This window comes from Mesoplodon densirostris, chromosome 3 (assembly GCF_025265405.1).
Source record: "Mesoplodon densirostris isolate mMesDen1 chromosome 3, mMesDen1 primary haplotype, whole genome shotgun sequence".
NCBI classification, from domain to species: Eukaryota; Metazoa; Chordata; class Mammalia; order Artiodactyla; family Ziphiidae; genus Mesoplodon; species Mesoplodon densirostris.
The window spans coordinates 30,819,122-30,844,086 of NC_082663.1; the positions used below are offsets into that span (position 1 = coordinate 30,819,122).

At 43.3% G+C, this 24,965-nt stretch overlaps 1 protein-coding gene across 4 annotated transcripts in view; it reads left to right on the forward strand.

Moving 5' to 3' along the window:
- Positions 1 to 14,073, forward strand: part of SLC1A3 (solute carrier family 1 member 3) — a 71,892-nt gene extending 57,819 nt beyond the window's left edge. For 2 of the 4 annotated variants that reach the window (XM_060091642.1, XM_060091644.1), the window contains 6 exons: positions 2,167 to 2,209; positions 4,968 to 5,260; positions 7,755 to 7,988; positions 8,540 to 8,734; positions 11,909 to 12,043; positions 13,869 to 14,073. In XM_060091642.1, coding sequence (XP_059947625.1) covers positions 2,167 to 2,209; positions 4,968 to 5,260; positions 7,755 to 7,988; positions 8,540 to 8,734; positions 11,909 to 12,043; positions 13,869 to 14,073 — 1,105 coding nt within the window. The remainder of the gene's footprint in view (positions 1 to 2,166; positions 2,210 to 4,967; positions 5,261 to 7,754; positions 7,989 to 8,539; positions 8,735 to 11,908; positions 12,044 to 13,868) is intronic. The other 2 variants (XM_060091643.1, XM_060091645.1) reach the window with 2 other exon arrangements.
- The last annotated feature ends 10,892 nt before the right edge of the window (positions 14,074 to 24,965 follow it).

Genomic DNA, 24,965 nt, shown 5'->3' on the forward strand with positions numbered 1-24,965 from the left:
TTGCCTTTGCATCGGTCAGTTGCTGGCAGGTAGCATATTGCAAGCCCAAAAGGATCACTGAACAGGGTTTGAAAAGGTGGGCAGGGTAAAGGGAACCTACAAGTGATGGTGAGACACTGGAGGGCTAACAGCAGTAGGAAGCTGTTTTGTTACCACCTGTGGCTCTGAGGAAGAGAAGGGAGCCATTACTGGAAGTCAGGACGGGCTGTGTCCTGAGGGAAAGGGCCCTCAGGATAGGGGCTACAGCTCTAATTTGGAGGGAGGAAGCTGTTGCCCAACCTGCCAGAGAGAGAGCCGGAAGAATATATACATCCACTTCTCTCCTCCCACTGCCCTGTGATCTGTCAGCGCCTCACACTGGACAAACCCAACAGGAAGCCAGAAGGTGAGGGGTCAGCCTCCCAGGCACAGAGCAGGATGGAGAGTGGATGGCGAAAGGCAAATGGAAGATATCCCAGCATGGACCTCTCAATGCCCCACCTGCTTAGCATTCCTCCAGCAAGTAGCCCACCCAGGCTGTCCTCCCCAAACCTAGCCCTTTCCTCCCTTCTCTACAACATACTTGCAGAGTGACTGGCTTACCAATCCTAGATGCCTACTCTAAAGGATTCTCCCCACTACCTGAGAGAACCTCCTCCTAGGGACTTGAGTTCACGTGCCATCTCAAGGAATGGGTCTGTGGCTGGTAGATTCAAGAGTGATTTGGGCAACAAAGGGTCTCTTCAGCCACACCTATCAATTCTGACCATGAGTGACTTTGTATCATCTGTATGTAAGCACAAGGCAGCCCCACGGTGCCTCCCTGAAAGCCCTTTTCAGGGAGTTAATCACAATTATCCAAAGGTAACAAGCCACTCTGTATTATTTCATACCAAGCTGGCACCCAATGATAATGATTTTATTTAATTCGTATAATTAATTAAGGCTTTTCACCATTTTTTTTCAGGAACTTTACCCTCAGGGAGTTTGGATTAGGGGTATTTTATTATATTTTCTTTCTGTATAATTTCTACTCCTTATTTAAAGAATTGGGATCTTGTCATTCTCTGTCTGGTGTGTTTCTGCCCCTCCTTGCCCCAGTGACAAATGTAAGACTAACCTGTCCCCACCCAGACACCTGGTTCGAGCAATTTATCTTGGAATCTCCTAAACTCACTTTTCTCTCAGGGTTTGTAGAAACAGACCCATAGAGCATAGATGGGAAGGACAAAGAAACAGGATGGTCTAGGCCAGAGATCCCCAACTTTTTGGCACCAGGGACCAGTTTCGTGGAAGACAATTTTTCCACGGACGGGGCCTGGGGAGTGGGGATGGTCAGATGGTAATGCGAGCAATGGGGAGCAGCAGGTGAAGCTTTGCTGGCTGGCTCACTGCTCACCGCCTGCTCCACAGCCCGGTGGCTGGGGACCCCTGGTCTAGGCAGTAGGAAGAAACCAGAGTTTATAACCTTAAAATCTGATTGGTGACATACACCTGCTGGAATCTCAGACTCTCCAGCTGCCTGGGTCATGTCTCCTTCTCCCGCAGTCTTTAGTCTTGGAGCCCTAGTGATAGTTTAATCCACTCTCCTCTTTAACAGATGAGTCAGCTGAGACCTACATGGGTGCCATGAATTAGCCAAGGTCATACAGCTGGCTAGAGATTCCCCAGCATGACTGTTGCCTCTTCTTCCCCACCATGAACACAAACACTGCACTGAGCAGTAACAAACCCTGCCACATGGGCCTCAAGTTCAAATTCTGTGGGCCATCTCCCTGTTGGTCACCAAAGAGCCTCAGAAGCTCTAGCAATTCAGAGTCAATATCTCATCCCCCAGAGGGGCTTTGGGAGGACTCTGTGGAGAACAGTCTAACCACGACATTTGATTCGGAACACTTGGTCCTTCTCGCTTGGGTTTTTCCTAGGAGCAGGGTTTGATGTTGGAATAAAAAATCCCAGACAAAAGGACAGATGAGTTGAATTTGGGACTTCCTTGAAAAATATGAACTACATGGGCCACACTGAGGGATGACCTATGTCCCATTTCATAAGATCCACCAAAATCTTTCTCTTTTTCCATTTGCTGCTTATTTCAGTGCAATCTTTACCTTAGACACAATGAAAAAGTATTTAAGGAACTAGTTTATTATTTAGGAATTTTTCAAGTGACCATTATTTTCTTTGCAGGAATATGTTCCCTCCAAATCTGGTGGAAGCTTGCTTTAAACAGGTAAACACAGCCACTAATTCTCCTTTAAAATTCCTCTTTGGTGTACCAAACAGAGTAGGGTTCTCTTTTTAATTTAATTTAATTTTTTCCCATTTCTCTGTAGTAAGAAACACTTCTCTTGCCAAGCGGATGGAAAGCACTAGAGTTTTCTGGGGAATTGGGAGAGGGGGGGCGGTGGTCTTCCCTGTACTGAAGGCTTTATTAGTTGCCAGACACTGTATGTCTTGCATACAAATGACTCATTAAGTCTCTGTTAATTATTAAGAAGACTAATCAGGAGACTCTCTCTCCTCTCCCCCGCAGCCCATAAACAAAAGCTCACCAAGCAAGCAAACTCCAGTATAAGATATAGTTACAGTTTGCTTTAAAGATTAGGGAGATTATTCAAGTTTCTGGGTTTGATTTTAAAAATCAATGGGTTGTTTTTTTAAAAGTCTACTAAGGGCCTTAGAGATTCTAAAGGAAGAACCACATCAGAAAGCATTGCCACCATCATGTATTGAATGTCCCCTCTGTACCAGGCACTAATGTTATATTTACTCTTCACATAAATATGATGGGTATCATTGCCTTCATTTCATTGATGAGAAAACTTATCTATGATAAGTCAGAGAGGTTATGTAGTAGGTGTGAGATTTCACAAGTAGTAAATGGCAGACCTGAATTCAAATTCATTGTGTTGATTTCAAATTCCATCCTCTTTCTGCTTCTGCATTCTGTTCTGCTTCCTGGGAAGGGGTATCCAGGCTGATGAGACACCTAGCAGGAGGCCATAGTGAAATCCAGTTCCCTTTAGCCCCAAATCCAAACAACTCTTGGCTCTCTGTGTTGAAGACACAAATACATTTTACTATTAGGGGATAAAATTAGTAAAGTTCATTCTAACATCACCTGAACAAAAAAGCTTTGTTGCCCAAGATATTAAAAGGGAAACAATTAGACATTCTAGTTGTTAAATAATAGCTCCCAAACATTTCTCCAGATGGTGTCACTTCACCCTTGTTATAATTCCCTAACCCTTGTGCTTGGGATCTATAAAACAAACAAAATCAAACTTCGAACTCATGGAGGACCAAGTTTTATACTCTTTGCTTTTTTCCCTTTTTAAAATTTGTATTGACCATATTTAATAGGTAATGCATGTGCGCACTGCAAAATTCAAACAGAATTCCTTCTGTATTAAAAAAAAAAAACCCACGAGGGCAAAATCTAACTCTCTTTATTCAAAACAACTGTAATCATAAATAATAAACCCCTTTTAACCCAACCAGCCAACCCCAGCACCATGGAGCTGACTATTCCAGTTAGTCAGCTGGCACTGGTTGACATCAAAAATGCTGATTTCTAGCAACGCTGGGAAAAGTGCTGAGTCATGAAGATTTATTGTATTTGGTTTTGGATTGCATTTACAGGATTTTGAAAGGGAAGCAAATGTATCATCCCAGATCTATTTGTCTTAGATCAGAATGCAAATGAGGTTGCAATTTCTGTGTAGGCTGCAAACTGTGTCTAAGGGGAAAGAGTTGGAGGCGTAGGAAAGGCTAATTGGGATTGAAAAGTCACCCTAGACAATCCATAAAATGCATAAGCACCCCAGTAGAATAGAGATTTGAGAGCTGACTGACAGAAAGGTGTCAGTTTCTTTGTTAAAATTACAAGCAGTGCCACTGATTGCTTAGGGAATATGTCTACAGTATTGACAGCTGGCCATGTCCTTGTTTGGGAATAGTGCTTTCCCACTGGACAAAAAAGTCTCCTATTTACTCTTGGTAGAGAAATGGCCCAGCACTTCATGTACAGCTGTGCTTTCTTCACCTAGACTCTAGATCCAGTCAACATCCATAGATTATTACTCTCTCTAGTGCTTTACTCCCGTCAATGTGAAGGCCAGAAATTCTGCTCTCGTTAAACTCATAGAGAGATGGGCTTAATTGTTTCAAATGGCCACAGTAATACACTCAGCATTTTCTGTCTGGGGCATCTATGCAGAAGCTATGGGGAAAAGACCATCTCTTGAATAAGAGGAGACTCTTCTATAGACTTGAGAACTGGGTTGTCAACCTCAACTATTATTCACGCAAGTATTCTTAAGAACTAATACTATAAGGAATACTTTGAAGAATGTTGTTTGGGGAATTTTAAATTGTTTAATATTCACCGAAGTCTCCAACTAAGTCTAGTCCCTGAAGGGCTTTGTTATTGAGCACCACTAGCCAACATTAGTATAGTGCTTTAAAATGTACCAGATGTTCTCATATATTCTGTTTAATTTGATCATTACAACAACACTGTGAGGTAGACCAGCACAGTTATCCCTGCTTCACAGCTGTGGAACATGAGCAAGGGGGTGTTAGGTGATTTGTCCATGATCCCCTAACATGAACCCATAGAGGGTAAAGGGATTATTGTGAATATTTGAATTTATAGTCATTTTATTAGGGTTTCAGAAAAAAGCAGAAGCACATGTATCTGTTTACTCCATCTTCAACCTCTTTCCTATTATGGTTTGTTGTGTATTTGAGTGTGTGTGTGTGTTTGTCTGTGCCGAGGAAGTAGTAGAGGTTTGTCTCAGATTAGATAGATGATAAGTAAATAGATAGAAGATAAATAGATAGATAGACAGGGTAGATAGATACTTTGTATAATGCTTTTCTCTGAATTTAGGGTAATGTATATCATTATAGAATATCCGAGCAAAAAGTACAAAAGAAGAAAGCAAAAATTACCTTTAATCCCTGTTGTGCCTTTTCTTTTTAAGTTTAAAACCAACTATGAGAAGAGAAGCTTTAAAGTGCCCATCCAGTCCAATGAAACACTTGTGGGTGCCGTGATAAATAATGTGTCAGAGGCCATGGAGACTCTGACGAGGATCACAGAGGAGTTAGTCCCAGTGCCAGGGTCTGTGAATGGGGTCAATGCCCTGGGACTAGTTGTCTTCTCCATGTGCTTCGGATTTGTGATTGGAAACATGAAGGAGCAGGGCCAGGCCCTGAGAGAGTTCTTTGATTCTCTTAACGAAGCCATCATGAGATTGGTAGCGGTGATAATGTGGTATGTATTTCCATTTGCTATGTATGTTATCTAGAAGATGCTTATTGCCATCAACTTGTGTTCTGTACTGAGGAAGATGCCACCAGGCAGGATGGCCAATTGCAATGATCTCATTCGGGTAAGCACAGGAAAATCAGTAACTTTCTGGGCTGGTAGTGGCCTTGAACATATCTGCAAGCCTGTCTGCATAAGTTTGCTTCCTTGTTTTTGAAAGGTGTCAACTCTCTTACTCCAGCACTGATGGGATACCATTCCTCATGCCTCCATTTGATAACTAATTAGTTATTCATTCTCCTATTGATTGTCTCCTATTTATTGATTGTCTCCTGTATACTAAGCATTTAATGCCAGGTACTATGGATATAGCAATGAAGAAGACAGACAAGGATGTCCTGGATCTTTCATTCTCTTTTTAAAAAATCTTTTCCATTACAGTTTATGACAAGATATTGAATATAGTTCCCTGTGCTATACAGTAGGACCTTGTGTGGACCTTACATTCTTCAACAAACAAACAAATCATCCATGTGCTTTAGTCACAAGTGCTATGGAAAAATAAAATAATAAAATAAAACATGAGGTTTTCTTTCACGTAATATGATGTGATGTGATAAAAAGTGACTGGGGCAGAGACTTAAAATTTGCCTTGGATGGGATGGAAAGGTGTCTGAGGAGGTGGGTGATCAGCTAGCCATACAAAGTACTGAGAGAAGAGCATTCCCAGGAGAGGGAAAAGCCCCTAGACCATCAGAAAAACTGAGCTCTCCTCTCCTGCATTTCAGTCCTAAGAAAGAAGTGTAAATGGCCACTCTGTGTCAAGCCTGAAGGACTCATGGGAAGTATTATAGAAGGACAAGCCACAATTTATAACACAACTTCCTTCAAAGAAAGTTGAGAGCAGGAGACAAAGGAAAAGGGTAAATCCACAGAGGAACATTGACCTTGGAAAGTAAACTCTCCCCAGCAGGGAGAGAACCCTGTGATTGGTTTCAGCCTCCTGTGAGGGTTGCTTTCCCTTTTTCCTTTGTTTTAAATCTAGACTCCCTCTTGGCACCTGAGGCAGGAAAACATCCATTTCTAAGAAAAGCCCTCACCATCATGATTAAAAATATTCTTTGTCTTTATTGCCCCCAAAGCCCAGAGAAATCCATTTTTCAGGAGTTTGTTCAAGATGGATATGAACTTGGGAGCACAAAGATGATCAGAATGTCATCTCCCCAGGAGTCCCCACTGAAATGCTGGGGCCCTCCTTGGAAATCTTGGCAGAGCTGAAAGTGGACATTTATCTTCATATTATTAAAATGCCTCCACCTTTCACCTCTTTTATGAAAGAAGCCTATTCAAGGCTGCTGAATGAACCTCACATGTAGCTTTTCTAGCTGTACATTTGCCTGCACATTCAACATTGAGTTATTACATTTCTGAAAACAGGTACTCTTATAATTTTCTGGCCTGTATTTTTAAAGGACTTTTAAAAGAACCATTGTATTTTTCAATATGAAATAAGTCCTCCACAGTTCCCAGCAGACCCTTCTCCTGAAGGGTGATCAGCTTCTCTGTTTTGGGTAATGTGAGTTGGGTTGTAGTTTATAGCACACATCGGACAAAGAGAGTGGGGCCTTGATTCAATGTGTACAAGACATTTCATGTCTCCGTTGTTCATTCTCTCGAGTCTACAGGCGAAAGATCACAAATGGCAGTAGCAGCCTGTGGGTAATAATTACTTAACTAGAACACCCATAACCTGATGGTGGTGGTACAAACATGCATGTTATTAAATTTGATAGCTCTGAATTTATTTTATGATTGCCTTCTGCTTACGGCAAATGGTGCTAGTTTTTCATTTGCATTGTAACATACAATTTCCTCTTAGAGTACATTTATTTAAATAAAAAAAGATTAATACTAAGTAATATTGTAAGTAGTGTGTAATATGGGAAAAACTAATAAAAGTTGTCCTTGATTAAGAGAGCTGTCTGCAAATCTAAAACACTGAAATGCCACCGTGTGCATCTTGCTTTAGCTTGGGAGTCAGGCTCCGATGTGGGAAATGCTCCCAGAAGTCTGGATATTGGTTCGGTGGATTCTGACTGTTCAGAGTACTTAGCAAGGGAGCAGGAGACAGCAGGATGGGGGGGGGGGCATCTGAGGACCCCCAAAGTGACCCAGGTGTGGTGAAATGACAGTTATTTAGGAAAAAAAGAGGTGAGTTGCAAAACCTCTGAACCTACCTTTTTTTCCTGGTTTAGGAGAAAAAAAGAATTGTGACCTAGAGAAATTCTGAGAGGAAAGCCTAATTATGCACTAGTTATATTTAAATTTATATTTTAAAAAAGAAAAGAAAGAAGTTCACAGTTTCTGCAAGTCCTCATAGTATTCTGCGCAGAAAAGTTTGGAAGTCAACTCTCTGACTTTTTCTTATCACTTGGTAATTTCTGTGGAATAGCTTGTTGGAAATCAGACTTCCAACTGTGCGTGTGTTGCTTCTACATAGGTACGCCCCTCTGGGCATCCTCTTCCTGATTGCAGGGAAAATTGTTGAGATGGAAGACATGGGAGTCATTGGCGGGCAGCTTGCCATGTACACAGTGACAGTCATCGTGGGCTTACTCATCCATGCGGTCATTGTCCTTCCCCTCCTCTACTTCTTGGTAACACGGAAAAACCCCTGGGTTTTCATCGGCGGGTTGCTGCAAGCACTCATCACGGCTCTGGGAACCTCCTCCAGGTACGCATATATTCGTGGCTTATTTCTATCAGAAAATGTATCTCAAACTTTACTTTGAACCAGAACCTTCAGACTGAGGGGTGGGGGTGTGTTTTTCCAGGTTTTAAATGTCCAGACATAGGAATTGGCTTTTTTACTCCAATGCTAGTCAGACCTAGTTGGGATTCAAAGACTAGCTGGCTATATACCCTTTCAGGGGACAAAATGGAAATCAGCTATCCTTTCCTGCCCGTTCTCATCTTCCTCATCCAGTTGCCATTTGCCTAAGGGAGAGATGGCCGAGCGTTGGCACAGGCTCTTGTTGGGGGGTGGGGAGTAATCACAAGTGATGCATCACAGAGGAACCCAGAAGCAGGGGAGCTGCCAAATGACCCAGTGAGGGAACCCTCTGTCCCTAGCCCTGTTCCCCTATTCATACTAGTGCTGACTTAGTTCCCTTTCACTTAGGATATGGGAAAGGAAGGAACTCTCTGTCCAAAATACCAAAACGGACAGGCACAGTCTGAACGGTCAGGATGGTCAGCTGACATGTCCTGTTTTACTGTGCTCAGCTCTGCCACCCTACCCATCACCTTCAAGTGCCTGGAAGAGAACAATGGCGTGGACAAACGTGTCACCAGATTCGTGCTCCCAGTAGGGGCCACCATTAACATGGATGGGACTGCCCTCTATGAGGCTTTGGCTGCCATTTTCATTGCTCAAGTTAACAACTTCGACCTGAACTTTGGACAGATTATTACAATCAGGTACAAGGAACATTCTATACGACCTTTTCTTAAGAACGACTTTAAGTGATGAGCCGGTGATCAGGGCTTGAGTGAAGAAACTGGGAGAGGGGACCCTTCATAGGAATAGTGTTATTTTTGATATTTAGAGATTTTTATTTTCTTTAACTACAGATGTGCATATTTATTAATAATGAATTTCTAATAATACAGAAATGTATAAAGTAAAAAGTGAAACTTGTCTGCCACCATGACTCCTCATCTTTCTATAGGTGACCAGGGTTACTGTTTGGTGTACAAAGACCTTTTCCAATGCACAGACATACCATACACACTTTTTTTTAAATTGATGGAATCATACCATACATACTGCTTGCCACTTGACTGATTTACTCATCCGTATACCATCTATAAACATATCCAGCTCTTTCTTTTTAAAATCTGTAGAATACATAGTATGGATATTTCTCTTTTTAAAAAATGTTAAACTTCAATAAAAGGCATTGAAATTTTACCTTTTATTATTTATTAGCTTTTATTGAAAAAATTAGAAAATAAAAATACATTTGAAAAACAGAATTAACATTTTCTCTTGGGTTAATTTTTAGGCAGTATATATGACAGAGCACACTGACAAATAGGTTGAGAATTTTCCTTTTGTGGACTATTTTTTAACTTTTTTTTTTTTTTTTTTTTTTTTTGCGGTACACGGGCCTCTCGCTGTTGTGGCCTCTCCCGTTGCGGAGCACAGGCTCCAGACGCACAGGCTCAGTGGCCATGGCTCACGGACCTAGCCACTCCGCGGCATGTGGGATCTTCCCGGACTGGGGCACGAACCCGTGTCCCCTGCATTGGCAGGCGGACCCTCAACCACTGCGCCACCAGGGAAGCCCTATTTTTTAACTATTATTTGAGCTGTCTAGTGAAAGGTAATTTTCCCTCTCCTACCTTCCGCTAATCTCTTAGTTTCCTTCTCCAGAGGCAACCACTGTTGCTTGCTAGTTTCTTTTGTATCCTTCTGGAGACAGTCCAGGCATATCCAGGTGCACATGTGAATATCGTCCCTTCTTTTTGCTTAATGAAAGTCATTGTGCACAACAGACCAATGAGTATAATGGAGATAAAATCTCACAATCCAGATCAGACCCTACTCTTTAGTGTGTGTGTGTGTGTGTGTGTGTGTGTGTGTGTGTTTTAATTATTATTAACAATTTAATTTGGAAATCAAAATAAATCTGTTTTTTCACATTTTTATTATAAATTGTCTTACACTGTCTTATACATAGGAAAGTTGAAAGAATATTACAACACACATCTTCTACCTAGAACCAACAATTGTTAACATTTTTCCATTTTTGCTTCTTTCCCACCTCCACCCCGCCTTCATGACACTTCATTGTACGTAGTTCAGCATGCATCACCTAAGAATAAAGATAGTTTCCTACATAACCACAATAGTAAGATTCTTAAAAACACTTCTGGAATATCCAGCCTATATTCACATTTCCCCAGTTGTTTCAAAATATCTTGTATAGCTTTTTCCCCAGACTAAGATCAAATCCAGGTTTATGGCTTGTATTTGGTTTTTATGTCACTTTAGTCTTTTTAAATCTCTTTCAATTCCCTCACATTTGTGTGTGTATGTCTATATATGTTTATTTAGAAATAATTTATGTCAGACTCTGTATACATATTTTGTACTATTGGGAAATGATAATAGTTGTAGAATGCATTGGGATAAAAAAGATGGGGCTGATCATGGCCAGAGGTGACGGACCTGGAGGTTCTGGGAGCCCTAGGCCCAGTCTAGGTAAACTGGGGCTGGGAGCTCAATATCTCAGTTCACTATAACCTATTCTCGGGCATACCTTGACATACTGGTTGAAAAGCCCTGAGTTATGAAAAAGTTTCGGTTGCGTGTGTCAGAGTTAAAAATAATAATAATTACAGTGACTTCAACAAGATAGAACTGTACTTCTCTCTCATGTGGAGCAGCTCCGCTCCACAAAGCCCTCCAGGCTGGTAGGTGTTCTACAGTGTAAGGGACCAAAACTTGTGGTTCTATCATCCCCGGGGTATCACCCTCATCCAGGTGGTCCAGGATGGCTCAACATCACCTCCAAATTTTAGCCAGTGGGAGGAGGAGGAATGGCACAACCTGCAATTTGCTTGATCACTTTCACCTATATGTCTTATTGGCCAGAACTTAGTTTAAGCTCCAAGGGAGGCTGGGAAATATAGTTTCAATGTGGGCGGCCATACACCAGCTAAACATTCTAGTACTATACAAGGGGAACAATGCGGGGGAACCATGAAGTCTCTTCCACAGACTTATTACTTTATGAATACCACTTTATATCTAGGTAATACTTTATTATTCAAAAAACATTTTCACATTCTCACATAAGCCTATCAAATAGATATTTAACAAACTGAGTCCCAGACAGGTTATGTGCCTTACAAATGAGGTTCATACTGCCTCCATAAAAAGTATTACTAGGGCTTCCCTGGTGGCGCAGTGGTTGAGAGTCCGCCTGCCGATGCAAGGGACACGGGTTCGTGCCCCGGTCTGGGAAGATCCCACATGCTGCGGAGCAGCTGGGCCTGTGAGCCATGGCCGCTGAGCCTGCGCGTCTGGAGCCTGTGCTCCACAACAGTGAGAGGCCCGCGTACCGCAAAAAATATATATATATATTGCTAATGCTAGAGAACCTTGTTCATAAATCATTTTGTTTTTGAATTAATAAATTTTCTGACCACAGTAACCATACAAGTTCAGTATCTTTACAATCCTCTGCTTGGATAGGGGAATTATTAGAAACAAATTGTAACTGTACAGTATTTTATACCTTACAAAATACTTCCAGGTACGTGAAAACGTATATAAGCACAAGTTTCCTCATTTAGAAACAGCTGTAAGAACAGGACCAACTTCCTAAGGGTTGTTGTGAGAAACAAATGAGGTAAGCCATGCTTAACAAATCAGGAGGCACGTAATAGGCATTTGATAAATATTAGTTAATATGATTATTATCTCAATGGGTTTTATACCATCTCACTTACAGTTTTCTAAAGCACATCTTCTTATGTTAACTTGGCAAGTCAGACATCTCCCCTGTGCATGTTTTACAGGATCTGCTCTCTATCTGGGCAGATTTAAACAAATGTTTTCTGTTTGGGGACTTCTTCTAACAGTATCACAGCCACGGCTGCCAGTATCGGGGCAGCTGGGATTCCTCAGGCGGGCCTGGTCACCATGGTCATCGTGCTGACATCTGTGGGCCTGCCCACCGACGACATCACGCTCATCATCGCAGTGGACTGGTTCCTGTGAGTACGCTCGGACTACATTCGGCTTGCTGTCGTGGGGCTCTCCTCTGTCATCCTAGGGCACCAGGCAGCCTGGTGCCCCTGCCAAAGGGCTCCATGAAGAGGGGAGGCTTGGCCTGTAATTAAATTGTCCTCCCTGCCTGATCCCTGCCGTTATCTGGCCACCAAGCCCCAGGCGCCACACACACTCTCCCTTATCAGCCTGCGGGGCACATCTGGCTGCTACGCTTCTCACTCTATAAAACCATTCGGGGATTGGGAAATCCGTTGTCTACAAAGCCAACATAAATCAGCAAAGCCATTTCTGAATTGCACAACACATCCCCATGGCGGCTGGGACCGAAGAGCGGGCCTCCCAGGCTGGCACAGGCTTTCTTCTTGTGCTTCCCATTCCAATGGCGTAATACAGTGCAGATGTTCCCATCTGACCCCAACAGCGAGTGGGGCAGCTGTGCAGACAGTGGGAAGAGAGCTGGCGTCATTAAGTGGAATTGATTTTTGGCTCTGGGGAAAGTTTCAAGAAAAGCACCCTCAGACCCTAACCTCTAGGGCCCACCCCTCTGCCCTTTTCCCCTCACCCTTCCAGCTAACATTCTCTGCCTCTTTTCTTTTCCTTCCATTTACAATTGCTCCCCAGGATGCCCAAGGCAACAGCCTAGAAGGACACAGTAGGTGTTGGAGTCTACATAGACTCCATGAGGTAGATCTAATGACCACAAAAAGTTCAGTGTTCTCAAGGCAAAATAAGTGGGAGGGAGATAATTAATTGAGAGCATGAGTTCCACGGTCACTTGGATCTGGGTTTGTGTCCTGCCCTTGTGTGACACCGGCCAGGTTACCCAGCCACCCTACTTTCCTTCTCTGCAGAATGAAGATAATAATGTTGTCTACCTCCCCGTGGTGCTGTGAGGATTAAATGCATTGATACATGGAAAGCATTCAGCTCACTGTCTGGCCCACAGTCACGACTTGACTCATATGAAGACTTTTATAGTATAAAGCTGTGGTTCTCAAACTTTTTAGTCTCACAACCCCTTTACACTTAAAAATTGACGACCCCCAAAGCTTTTATCTGTGTGGGTCATATCTATCAATATTTATCATGTTAGAAAAACGTAGGCATTTTTTAAATGTTAAATTCATTTAAAGGTTACAATAATCCATTCATTACATGTTAACATATATAACATTTTTATGGAAAAATATTTTCCAAACCAAAAATTTAGGGAAAAGAATGATACCATTTTACATTTTTGCAAATCTCCTTAATGTCTAGCTTAATACAAGACTAACTGCTTCTGCATTCAATCTGTTGTGTTATCTTTGGTGTTGTGTTGTTTGTTCGAAAAACTCCACTAGACAGACATTCATGAGAAGATGAGAGGGAAAAGGGCAAATAACATCTTAGCATTATTATGAAAATTGGCTTTGCCTCAGGGGCACCCAGTGGTCTCTAGATCACACTTCTGAGACCTTCTGGTAAAAGGAAAGTGAGTGGTAGGAAAGAGAACCAAAGAAAAATTTTAAATAAAAGGAGAAAGGGGAGGGTCATTCCTACTGTTGGTACTCTAATTAGTAACTGAAAATTAATACTAATATATATCCTTAGTTATAAGTTATATAAGTTATTAATTATAAGGATATATATTAGTAACTACGATTTTGAATGTTATGTGTCTATTATGGAATGACGCAGTGGGTGGCTACACCAAGCAGAATTTTAAGAGATGCCCCCAGTGACTGAGCCAGCTGCTTCAAAACATGAGCTGAAATCCCGTGATGTTCACAGGAGCCTCGCTCTTCCTTCCACCCCTCCCTTCCCCAGGGACCGTCTTCGTACCACCACCAACGTGCTGGGAGACTCCCTGGGAGCCGGCATTGTTGAACACTTGTCACGACATGAACTGAAGAACCGGGACGTCGAAATGGGTAACTCAGTGATTGAAGAGAATGAAATGAAGAAACCATATCAGCTGATTGCCCAGGAAAGTGAAATTGAGAAATCCATTGATAGTGAGACCAAGATGTAGACTAACACAAAGAAATGCTTCCTTGAGCACCAGGTGTTTGAAAACCATTATACAATGTTTCCATCTCATTTCAACTCATTCTCTCCAGTCAGCCCTTTACCTCCCTTTTCCTCCCTGCCCTGATAGGATTGGGAAGTATTCATCCAAAAACAAGGGGGGATTTTGCAGTGGCCAAAATGTATAGTTTTCATCCCATGTTTGAAAATTTTAAGTCATTTCATGTTAGTCTTATCTAATAAGGTACTGAGATCAAAAATAGTCTTGATCAGATCTTACAAGTTTATGTGGCACGCAATCCTGTAAATGTGATAGTTCTTACAAATTAAAGAGTCAAAACAAATACTAGGCTAAAAACATGGTTTTAAATCAACTTTCAGAATTTAAAAATCCTTCAGAATTCAATTCAGTTTTAGTATCAAAACAAAACAACTTGATCAGCAGTGGGTTATCGGTTGGACATTACAAGGATTTTTTTTTCCTTTCTCTTATGATTTGTGTCCTTATTTTATTAGTAGCAGGACAATACAAATACACACCCAGCACAGCTGTGAGGAGGCGCAGAGAGTGAAATTTCCATGTGGCCATGGGCAAGTTACATCTCATCTCTAGGCCTCAGTGTTCCCATCTGTAAAATGAGCGAGTTCCTTAGATGCCTTTATGGTCGATTCTCACCCAAACATCCTGTGGCACCATAAAAGAGCCTGCCCTCCATTCCCCCAAAGAACATCCTGTAGCAAGTATCATTCCATGGAGCATGGGACTTTCAGAATAGACATTTATTGGGAATGAACATTTCTAAGTGGGGGCAGGATGGCTGTGTGGTTTACCAGGTCCTGTGTCCAAAATGTCAGTTACACAAGTCACCTGGCTGGAGGCCCTTCCAGGAGTGGAATTGTTCACGAAACTGTGCTTAGTTCTTCCCAACAGGGGAAGTATTCCCTTCTTTCCTGCTCTTCACAAACTAAAGGGACTACTCTGGGAAGGATGTCTCCCACCACTCCTCAACTGACCATAGACTTTTAGAAAATAAAACGTAAGACTAGCAACTTGGCAAGGGTGCTCACGGTCTTACTATGGAACACTAAAGATCGCCAGGAAAGAGCGGAGCATGGTTGACATTATAAAGAGAGGATTTTAAAACACCAAGATTATAAGTCATCTTTAAGGAAGGTTTTTTTTAAAAGGAGAGTTTCTTTTTTTTTTTTTAACCTGAAACACTTTTTCTTTTCAGTTCAAAAATCATTCCTTAAAGAAGTCCACAGATCAAAATATAAGGTCACTTCTTATATGTTTTAAAGAAGTCAAATGAATGAGCTCTCTCTCCACTAGAGGTCCATGAACCGGGAGGGTGGTCTCTTATTTGAAAAGGTTTTTGACTATCATCAGAAGTTCTCAGAATGAGAAAAACAAGATATTTCTTTGTGTTGGAACTCCATTCACCAAATCATTTAAAACCTTCAGCTGAAGTGGGGTTTGGTTTGGTTTGGTTTGCGTCCCTGAGAGAAACCGTAGAAGATGAATCAGTATGAAGTCATGTCAGTATGGTTCCAAGACAAAAGAAAAAAAAAAAAAAAACACACACTAGGGGTATTAGTTTCAGGCAAGGCAGCTACCAGGTTTAGAGGAGATTTTTTTACCCTCTAAGGAATATCCAGTCATTATGTGAAGTGGGAGCTGTCAGACAATACCAGCTGTGTTTGAGTTTCTGACTGAAAATGGTGAGGAATGGACTTAATTATGCTAACAGATTGAAAATCTAGACATACATCCTCTGATATACAATTAGAGATATTTTTATATAGATCGCGAGCATTACGTACATATGTACAAAAGTTAACATTAGGCTGTGGTGGAGTAACCATTTAATGTCAAGGCTCTATTTGGGAAATACACTACAAAAGTTAATGTACATGGCTGTCATGACACCAGTAGAGTAAAAATTAATCATGTCAAATTAACTCTGTTACACAATGTGATCTTTTTTATACTAACCATCTCTTAGGGAAAGCAGGTCCTCTGGGATGACCCTCTTGCCAGCCCATCACAGGCTCTGCATATCACATGCACCCAGTGTGGACTGAGAAGCATTGTAGATGTATTTTCAATAAAGAAAAAAAATTAGTTTTACATTATACTTTTGCATGTTGTTATTATTCTTCTCCCTGAAGGAAAATAAAATTTTCATTCATGGAAGTATTGCAATGAGTTCAGGACAATGCTGGGAAGGATGCCATGCAGATTTTTTTTTTTTTTTTTTTTTTTTTTAGATTTTACTAGGTAAAATCTTGGAAGGCCCAACTGGGGAAGCCAACCACAGGAAAATAAATAAGGACACACTCTCCCTGCCCAACTCCTAGAACTGGAAACAGGAGGAGGTGAGGGAAGCACTTTGCTGTAACAGCATGCATTTACGTGTTCACCTCAGATTCAGATTTCTCCAATAAATTGAATCATTTCCATGTTGGGATTAATTAGAAAAGTGTAATGCCACCATTGATTCTTCCAAAAAAAGTAATTTCCTGTCTGACCTTCAAATTAGGTAGGTAGGTTTATCTATGTGATTACTGCTGCCATTTGTGAAAAGAGCTGAATAAGGTCTCAAGGGATATTTCAGAAACAGCCAATGTGCTAGTGAACTGTTCTATTCATAAAGCATGAGCTACGACAACTGCTTTTTTTTTTTTCTGTCATGCTTTTTAACAGAGGACTGGAAGGCAATATCATGGAATGCCCAGACCGAAGTTGTGTCTAGAGATATTTTAATCTGACCCTCTACTAGCAGGTGACAGCCATCTAGAGGAGGGGCTCTTAAGTATGATCCACAAACCCCTAGATCATCCATGTGAAGACTTAAGTGAGTTCTAATAGCCCTTGAAAGTGTGGGGAGAGTTTTGTGCATTTGCCTTTTTCTGGGGGAGAAATCCTTAATTTCCATCAATTTCTCTAAAGGATCTTTTGACCAAAACATTTACCAATCACTGTTTGATTAATCTAACTTTTTACAAGGCATCTATGGTATTGGAATGGCTGACTGGGGAAATGCTCACAGCCTGAGGGCATCAAACCAGTTCTCACCACCCTGAGAGAATCCCGATCTATGGGACTTTCTGGATACAGAAGCAATCAGGGAGGTGCCACCAAAAAATGAGTCCACCCCTAGGAAGTGCTTCTTCCTGCAATCACAAGTTTCCTTCCAGTCGCAGCCGAAGCTGCATTTTGCCTCCACCCAACCCTGCCCACAGTCACGCCTGCGAAGCTGGTCATCAGCCTGTGGAAGATCTGGTGATGCCATTAGGGCTGAGGGACGCGGCAGCCCTGTCAGGGTGTGACTAAGGTGATGGGGAAGCCCGCAGAGATCCCTCTGTGTAGTAGGTCACAGATCTGTTCACAAATGGAACTTTGGAAAATTTTCAGATTAACGCGCTTTTTTTTTTTAACGTTTCTGATGAGTAAATACACTAACAATTTTTTTTAAATCCTACACTGTGAGAAGTTGGGGGTCTGTGTGCTTTCCATATTTATCCCTTCAGCAGCAGCACTGTCTCACCCCAAGCAAGATTCCCTTTCCTGGTAAAATCCTTTTTTTTTTTTGGTAAGCCTTTATTCATATACAGAGTGTTGAAAATAGAGGTTCTGGTGCCGTTAATTGCGTGTGCCTGAAGGAAGGGCTCATTTCCCGCTGGAAGGGGCGGGGGGAGGGGGAGGGGAGCACACGCCCTCCTTCCGGGTGGCCCGCCGGGCACTTGACCTGAGGCTGCTGTCAGTCATCCGGCCTCCGCGGCGGCGCGCTGCCCGTTCTCCCGCTCGGGTGGTCCCAGAACTGGGGCAACAATGACCAGCTCTGTGTGGCCTGTTCCGGGGGCCAGAGCAGTTGGGAGGTGTCATGCCATGCCGAAAGCAGGCTCCGAATGAATAAGCCATCAGAAAAAGCAGGAAAGGAAGAGCGGAGGAAGCCGATGGGCCGAGTTCTAAGAGGGACAGTGAGAGATGAGAAATCCCCGGGGTAAATGAGGCAGGGTCTGGGGGAGCGATACCCACAATAGCCACCGGGGGGCGCCCGGAACTCTCCGCAGGAAGGAACTGAACTTCCTCTTAGAGAACTCGCTTGGATGAGCTCAGTATGAAATTCCAAGGTCGGCCGTGCAGAGGGAAGATCAGTATGTGAAAGCCATCAGGGGGTTTAAAATTCTTCCCCGCCCCATTTCTCCTTTCCCTCTGGTCATCCTGCTTCTCCAGTCCTCTCTCCCAGGAGCCCCTTCCTTTCTGGGTATTCTCTGTTTCCTCTCCCCTGTGCCCTGCATCTCTCCTCTCCCACCTCCTTTTTTGATGCCATCCTGTTCTAGATAATTATCTTTCCATTCCCATCACTTATGTTTCCCAAGCACAGAACAGGTTCTCAGTAAGTGGCTCGGTGACATTTTTTTAGCTGGTCTTCCCTCATCATGCCCACAAAACTGGTGTCTCAGCCTTCAATTTGGAAACAGTCTCATTTTACCGAACATACACGAACAAGTAGGATTGTTAGATAAAATGCAAGACACCAGTTAAATATGAATAGTAACAAATAATGTTTTAGTGTATGTTCCAAAATACTCTATTTTTTTGGTTAATTTGGCAACCCTACGTACAAGCAAAATGAAGAATTCAAGACAATTTATGTTTGCTTCGATGAAGAGAATATTATAGGTGAAAGAGTTTGTGTGATTATTAAAAATAATCATCCTAATTTTTAATTCCTCTTTGTAGACAAAAACATGCTTTAAAAGGCAGTCCAGCTCTGGGACTCTTCTTACTATTTATTTGTTTTGGGGATGTTATCACTCACTATGTGCTTGTAAATCTTGTTGCTGCATTTAAAAAGCCTGATCAATCACCTTTAAGACTTCACAGAACGATCTTAAATAGATTAAACAATGTTTCAGTTATCCATGCTTGAAATATTTTAAGACTCACATCTGTTTTTCTTTTCTTCTTTTTTTTCCCCTTTCCTTCTCTCTCTCCTTCCTCCTGTTCTCCCCTCCCCACCCCCAACTCCAAACATAAAATATTTTCTGTAATCCGTTACAGGACTGAACAATTTGGCATTCACATATTGTTTTCCAATGTGAACATATTTTTTTCATTTGGGGTGCTCTTCCTAGAAACGCACCCATATTCTTTTCATATTGTGCTACTCAAAGACCATCATTTTCCAGTCATTGTAAAGTTCGGAAGGAGGCATTTTTCAAAGTCTTTTGAGGGAACTCTAGCCTCCGTGAATGGGCATCATTCCCACAAAAGCCCCTTCTTTCAGCTAAGGCTGAAGGATATAAAAAAGCGGGGCCCAATCGGTACTGCAGAAGGAGCACAAAATACGCCCCTTAAAATAATAAACTCTTTCCCAATAATCACATACGTGCAGCCAGGTTAAAGACAGCAGTGTGTCTCACAGAAGACGGGTGTCAGATGACAACTTTTGGATTTCCTTTCCAAGTCTGTAGGTCCAGGGGATCATTAAAGAAAAAAAAAAAGTTGAAGGCAGCCAGCCGGGAACTTGAAGACATAGCAGGAGAAAATAAAGACCATCCAAGGGTCATCTCAGCCCCAAAAGGAAATGATGATCCGTCTGCCCGGAGGAGAACTTAGCATTCAAATTCTGTCAGCCACACAAGTCTGAAAACTGTCACCAAATTCCATGGCCTTGGCACTACAGGGCCTCAGTGAGGTGTTGTTTCATGTAAGCTGATGATGAGCCGTTAACCAAAGAAGCAGAATGTCTACATGTGTGTTAGAAAACTAATACAGCTAGACTAAAAGCACCTTCATGCTTCCTAAAACTTAAAGGCCTTCAGCTTCAGAGTGGTGGTTGAATCCAAACCTATTAACCCTAAATTCTTGAGCAGTTTCATCAAGGTCCCTGAACTGTCTTGGTTAACTCTGGAACATAATCTATTGGATTTGTGGTGATGGTAGTTACCTGGATGAGGAAATGTGAGTTCAAGTCCCTGACTTGCTTTTAACCGACTGTGGTACCTTGACCTAATCCTTCCGTCTCCCTGTATGTCCTCATCTGCACATGTGAAAGTTGGCTGAAACCTGAAGTCTCCAAACCAGTTTTCGTATCAGGTTTCCATATATTGGAGGAGGTTGAATCAACTAAGCTTGGCACGTGATGGATCAGACTTCAACTCCCTCATCATCAATAGGTATAATAAGACCATGAGGTGTAATGAGAATTAAATAAATGATAATATAAAATTCTCAGCACAGCTCCTGGCACTTAGGAAGATTCTTAAGATGTTTAGAACAAAACTGTCTCAATGAGAAAAGCAGAGGCCTAGGGATGATGCTGGAGGAGGGGAGAGTGGTTCCCAGCTCCATCTGGGCCCACCAGAGCAGGAAGGAACTCACCGAGGAGGCCACAGACCAACCTCTCCTCCGAGGGAGGCTTTGCGGGGTCAATCACCCCTAGAAACGGGCATCCTGAGAAACTGCCAGGCCGGAGGGGCCCAGGCCTCTGCGCGCGCCCGGGGTACAGGCAAACACTGCCAGTCTCCTCCCGGCCTTTGTCAGGCCCGGCTCTCCAGCGTTGCGTGGTGGTTTTGTCAAGGGCACAATTCAACACTCTGAGGGGACCACCCAGCTTTCTCCCGGTCTCCCAGAGAACAAAACCACCACTCTGTGTGCCAACGGCCTCCCCTTCTGCCAGGCCCCCTCCTGCCATCTCCTCCCTGCCAAGGGGAAATGGAGAGGCAGTCAGGCCCACACTCTGTGGGAACCCAGGGGCCGGTGTGCTAATGAGCTGTCCCCAGCTCCGAGCCAAACTCTCTGTACCTGGGATGCTGCTTCCACCCCGTGGCAAAGGTCTTTCTCTAGGCTCCGGATGGCCACTCCAGACAATGCGGAAACGCCAGGCATTTACTGCAAACTCATTTCTGATGGACTCAAGCAAAGGCTATAGAGACAGAAAATAGCTCAGAAGTCTGAAAGAAAAAGGAACTTGAAGTATGGTACATCTCCAGAAGTGATTCTCAAAGTGTGGTCCCCGGACCAGCGCTATCAGTATCCCCTGGGAACTTATTAGAAATGCCAATTCTCAGATCCAACCCTTGACCTATAGAATCAGAAACTCAGAGGGTAGAGCCCAGCAGTCTGTTTTAACAAGTCCTCCAGGTGGTTGTGAAGTACACCAGAGTCCGAGAACCACTGGTCTAGAGTCTAAAAAGAAATGGACTTTTGGAGTTGACAGACTAGGGTCCTAATCTTGGCCTCGCCTATTAGCTGTGTGACTTTGGGCCATTTACTTAACCTCGCCATGCCTCTATTGACTCATCCCTATCACAATAATAATCATTCTTATTTTCTAGGATTTTTTGGAGGATAAGATCAGAAACTAAGGTAAAGTCACTGGCATATGTATATGCTTGATTAATGGTGCTTATTTGAGATGTTATCATAATGGAGTCATAAACTTGTCTACACTACCATTAGGATAAGCAGAGTAGATCATCTATTTATTGCACAGACATTTATAGAGTGCCTACTATGTGCCAGGCACAGTAATGGGCAATTTAGGTATAGCAATGTACAGACTATTCTAGTAAATACTTTCTAATAAATGTGTAGTTATAAGGGCACCATGGACGGAATAGTGTCCCCTCCAAAATTCATACGTTGAAGCCCTAACCTCCAATGTAATTATATTTGGAGATAGGGCTTTTAGGAGGTAGTTAAGGCTAAATAAGGTCATAAGGATAGGGACCTAATTTGACAGGATTGGTGGCCTTCTCTCTGTGCGCACACACACACACACACACACACACACACACACAAGGAAAGGCCATGTGAGCACACAGCAAGAAGGCTGCCTTCTTCAAGCCAGGAGAAGAGCCCTCACCAGAACCCTACCATGCTGACACCCTGATCTTGGACTTCCAGCCTCCAGGCTATGAAAAAATAAAATCTCTGTTGTTTAAGCCACCCAGTCTGTGGTATTTTGTTATGTGGTGTTTTGTTAAAATGTAGGCTCAAATTGTAAGCATTGTTATTAGGAATAATAAAGCCAGGTAAGAGCCTGGAGAGGGGTTGGAGCACTATTCAAATAGGCTGGTCAGGGAAGTCTTCCTGACGAGGCTCTGTGTGAGGAGATACCTAAGTGGAATGAAGGATCAAGCCTGCGGCTTCAAAGGGAAGAAAGAACCAGTGCAAACCCCCCCAGCCCATCCCCCACGCCACACCACCCCTCACCAGGTGCAATTATGAGCTGTGTGGGAGCAAGAGCCAGGAGGCCAAGGTGGCTGGAAAAAGACAAAAGGGTCAGAGAGGGGTCAAAGGAGTGCCGGCCTGGGGGGTGTCTTGCCGACCATGAGGAGGATTGTGGATTTTCGTCTAGGTGTGAGGGGATGCCACTGGGGGTTGAGAGGCAGGGGATCCTCTATTTTATCTCTAACTTCTCTGTTCATCCTCCGGGTTGGCAATCCCAGTCTTTGCCCATCTAAATAGTCTCCTTTGGGTAACTCAGCATCTTAGTGCGATTCCCTAGACTTTCTGCTCCCTCCCCTCTTCTCCACATTCTTTTTTTCTTTTCTCATATTTAATTATTTACTTATTTTGGCTGTGCTGGGTCTTCGTTGCAGCACACGGGCTTTTTGTTGCGGCATGCGGGATCTTTAGTGGCGGCATGTGGACTTCTTAGTTGCAACATGTGCACTCTTAGTTGCAGCATGCGGACTCAGTTGCCACATGTGGCCTCCTCAGTTGCAGCATGCGGGATCTTTTAGTTGTGGTATGTGAACTCTTAGTTGCAGCATGCATGCAGGATCTAGTTCCCCAACCAGGGGTTGAACCCGGGCCCCCTGCATTGGGAGCACAGAGTCTTACCCACTGGACCACCAGGAAAGTCCCCTTCTCCACATTCTTCATCCAGCCCTGGAACTCACTCGCACCGAGGCAGGGTCCCTGTTTAGACCTGCTGGCTCTCAGCCTGATATCCACACTGTACAGGAAATGAGAGAGGTCTCAGATAAGCAAACTGCACCCTCTGCTGGCACAGGGCAGCCCAGCACAGTAAACGGGGCGGGGGGGGGGGGGGGAGGGGGGGAGTCGGAGGTCTCTGCCCACGGGGTTCTCCTCGGCCTACGTAACGCCTGCCTCTTGAAGAAAATAGTTCTCTCCTGGCCTCCCTTCTTTTTCCAGCCACCCCCATGACTGGAAGGGATGGGATTCTGCCACCCACCGCTCTTTCTGCATGTCTCGCAACAAAAACCCTATGGGCTGGTTCACGGGGACTGGGTTTTGATAAGCTAAGGAAGGACAGGAGGGAATTGAGAAAATCTCCTCTCTTCACAATACCTGCTCTCAAGTCTATTGCCTTGAAATAAGATCTTGTTTTGAGAATCAGAACCTGAATACTATTGATTTCTTTCTGCTGTAATTATCCTAATTTCTTAAGGCAGATGAGTGCTCTTGGCTGGGCTCGGCAGAAAGTATATTCAGAAAAGCAAAAGAGAAAAATCATGCCAACTTTTCCCGCCAAAATATTATGTAATTATTATAATACTAGTCATGATTATAGAAAGATGAGGCCTAGTGGCAGGGAAATTTCACTGAGGTTCTTTCATTCAAGGGATTTTTCCAGTGCAGGGTCATGCCTGAACCAAGCCCAGCCATTTTTCTCAGGTAAGAGCCCTCTTGAAGTGGAAAGGAGGCTTGAAGTAAAAATAATGGCCATGCTTTCCCAATCCACGCCCCAAAAGGCCAAGGAAAGCCTTGACATAGGAAAGGGGTCAGCATTTTCTATTCATTTCCTGCCCTAATGGGAATCAGAGACCAGAATGTCTATAACACTCTCGGGAGCCCTTGTTGGACAAAATCAAGAAGTCTCTCTCAGCAGAATGGAAAAAACTCCCTCATCCACATGTCTCAAACTCTCAAACTCCAAGCAGATGCTTCCCTGTTCCCGCCTTGTCCCAGCTATGCGCTTCTGAGACAGGCGTCACCCCAGAGTTGTTAAGCTTAGCATGGGCCTTGCAGTCAGGAGCCCCTAGTTCAAATCAGACATCTCCACTTACTCACTTGTATCCTGGGACACCAATGTCACTTCTATAAACCTAACGTTTCCTCCTCTGGTGAAGTATCACTGGGCTCATGGGGTTTTCTGGGGATTTAATTTAGCAATGCTTAGCTCATGCCCAGCACATACACGTGCCACAGCTGAAATACAGCTGAAAATCAGTGGCCAGTCCAGCCACACCAGATATTTGCTGCTGTATCCTTTCTGATTGGTCAGCATCCATGCTTCAGCAATTGTAATGTATGTTCACTATCACCTCCAGCTATTGTTATCATTAATGTTATTCTTCTTGTTTTCACACTGTGTGTCCCTGGTGGCTTTATCTGGAGAGAGAGAGAGAGAGAGAGAGAGATCTTACCACAGGATGGCAGCAGATAATCTTCAAAGTCCTCGAAAGTTTCATGAGTCTATGAAAATTATCTGTAGCTGGAATTGACTAAGGCCAAAGAGGACTGAATTGTAACACAAGCCAGTTGCCGGAGCACAAAGAGCGTCCTTCTCTGCTCCTTCCCATCCAGGCGGGAATCTTCAGGCATTGTTTAGAGAGTCTGGGGCTGTTCTGAGGTTCAGAGGACTTGTCCACCTCCCTGCTTCCCCTCTCTTTACCCCTCTATTCTCCCTTGATTGCGTGTAATCACTCTCTCTTTCTCATTCTCTCTCTCCCTGGCCCTCAGACCAAGGACTCAGCTTGCTAGTTTTTCATTTCTATTCCCCCTAAGGCATTATCTTTTGCATCACCACTCCCCTGGCTCTGTGCTCTGAAGCATGCCCCACTAACCGGGTCCAGGATCCTGGAACACTCAGTTCCAACCTGGACACCGCAATACAGGCGGGGAATACA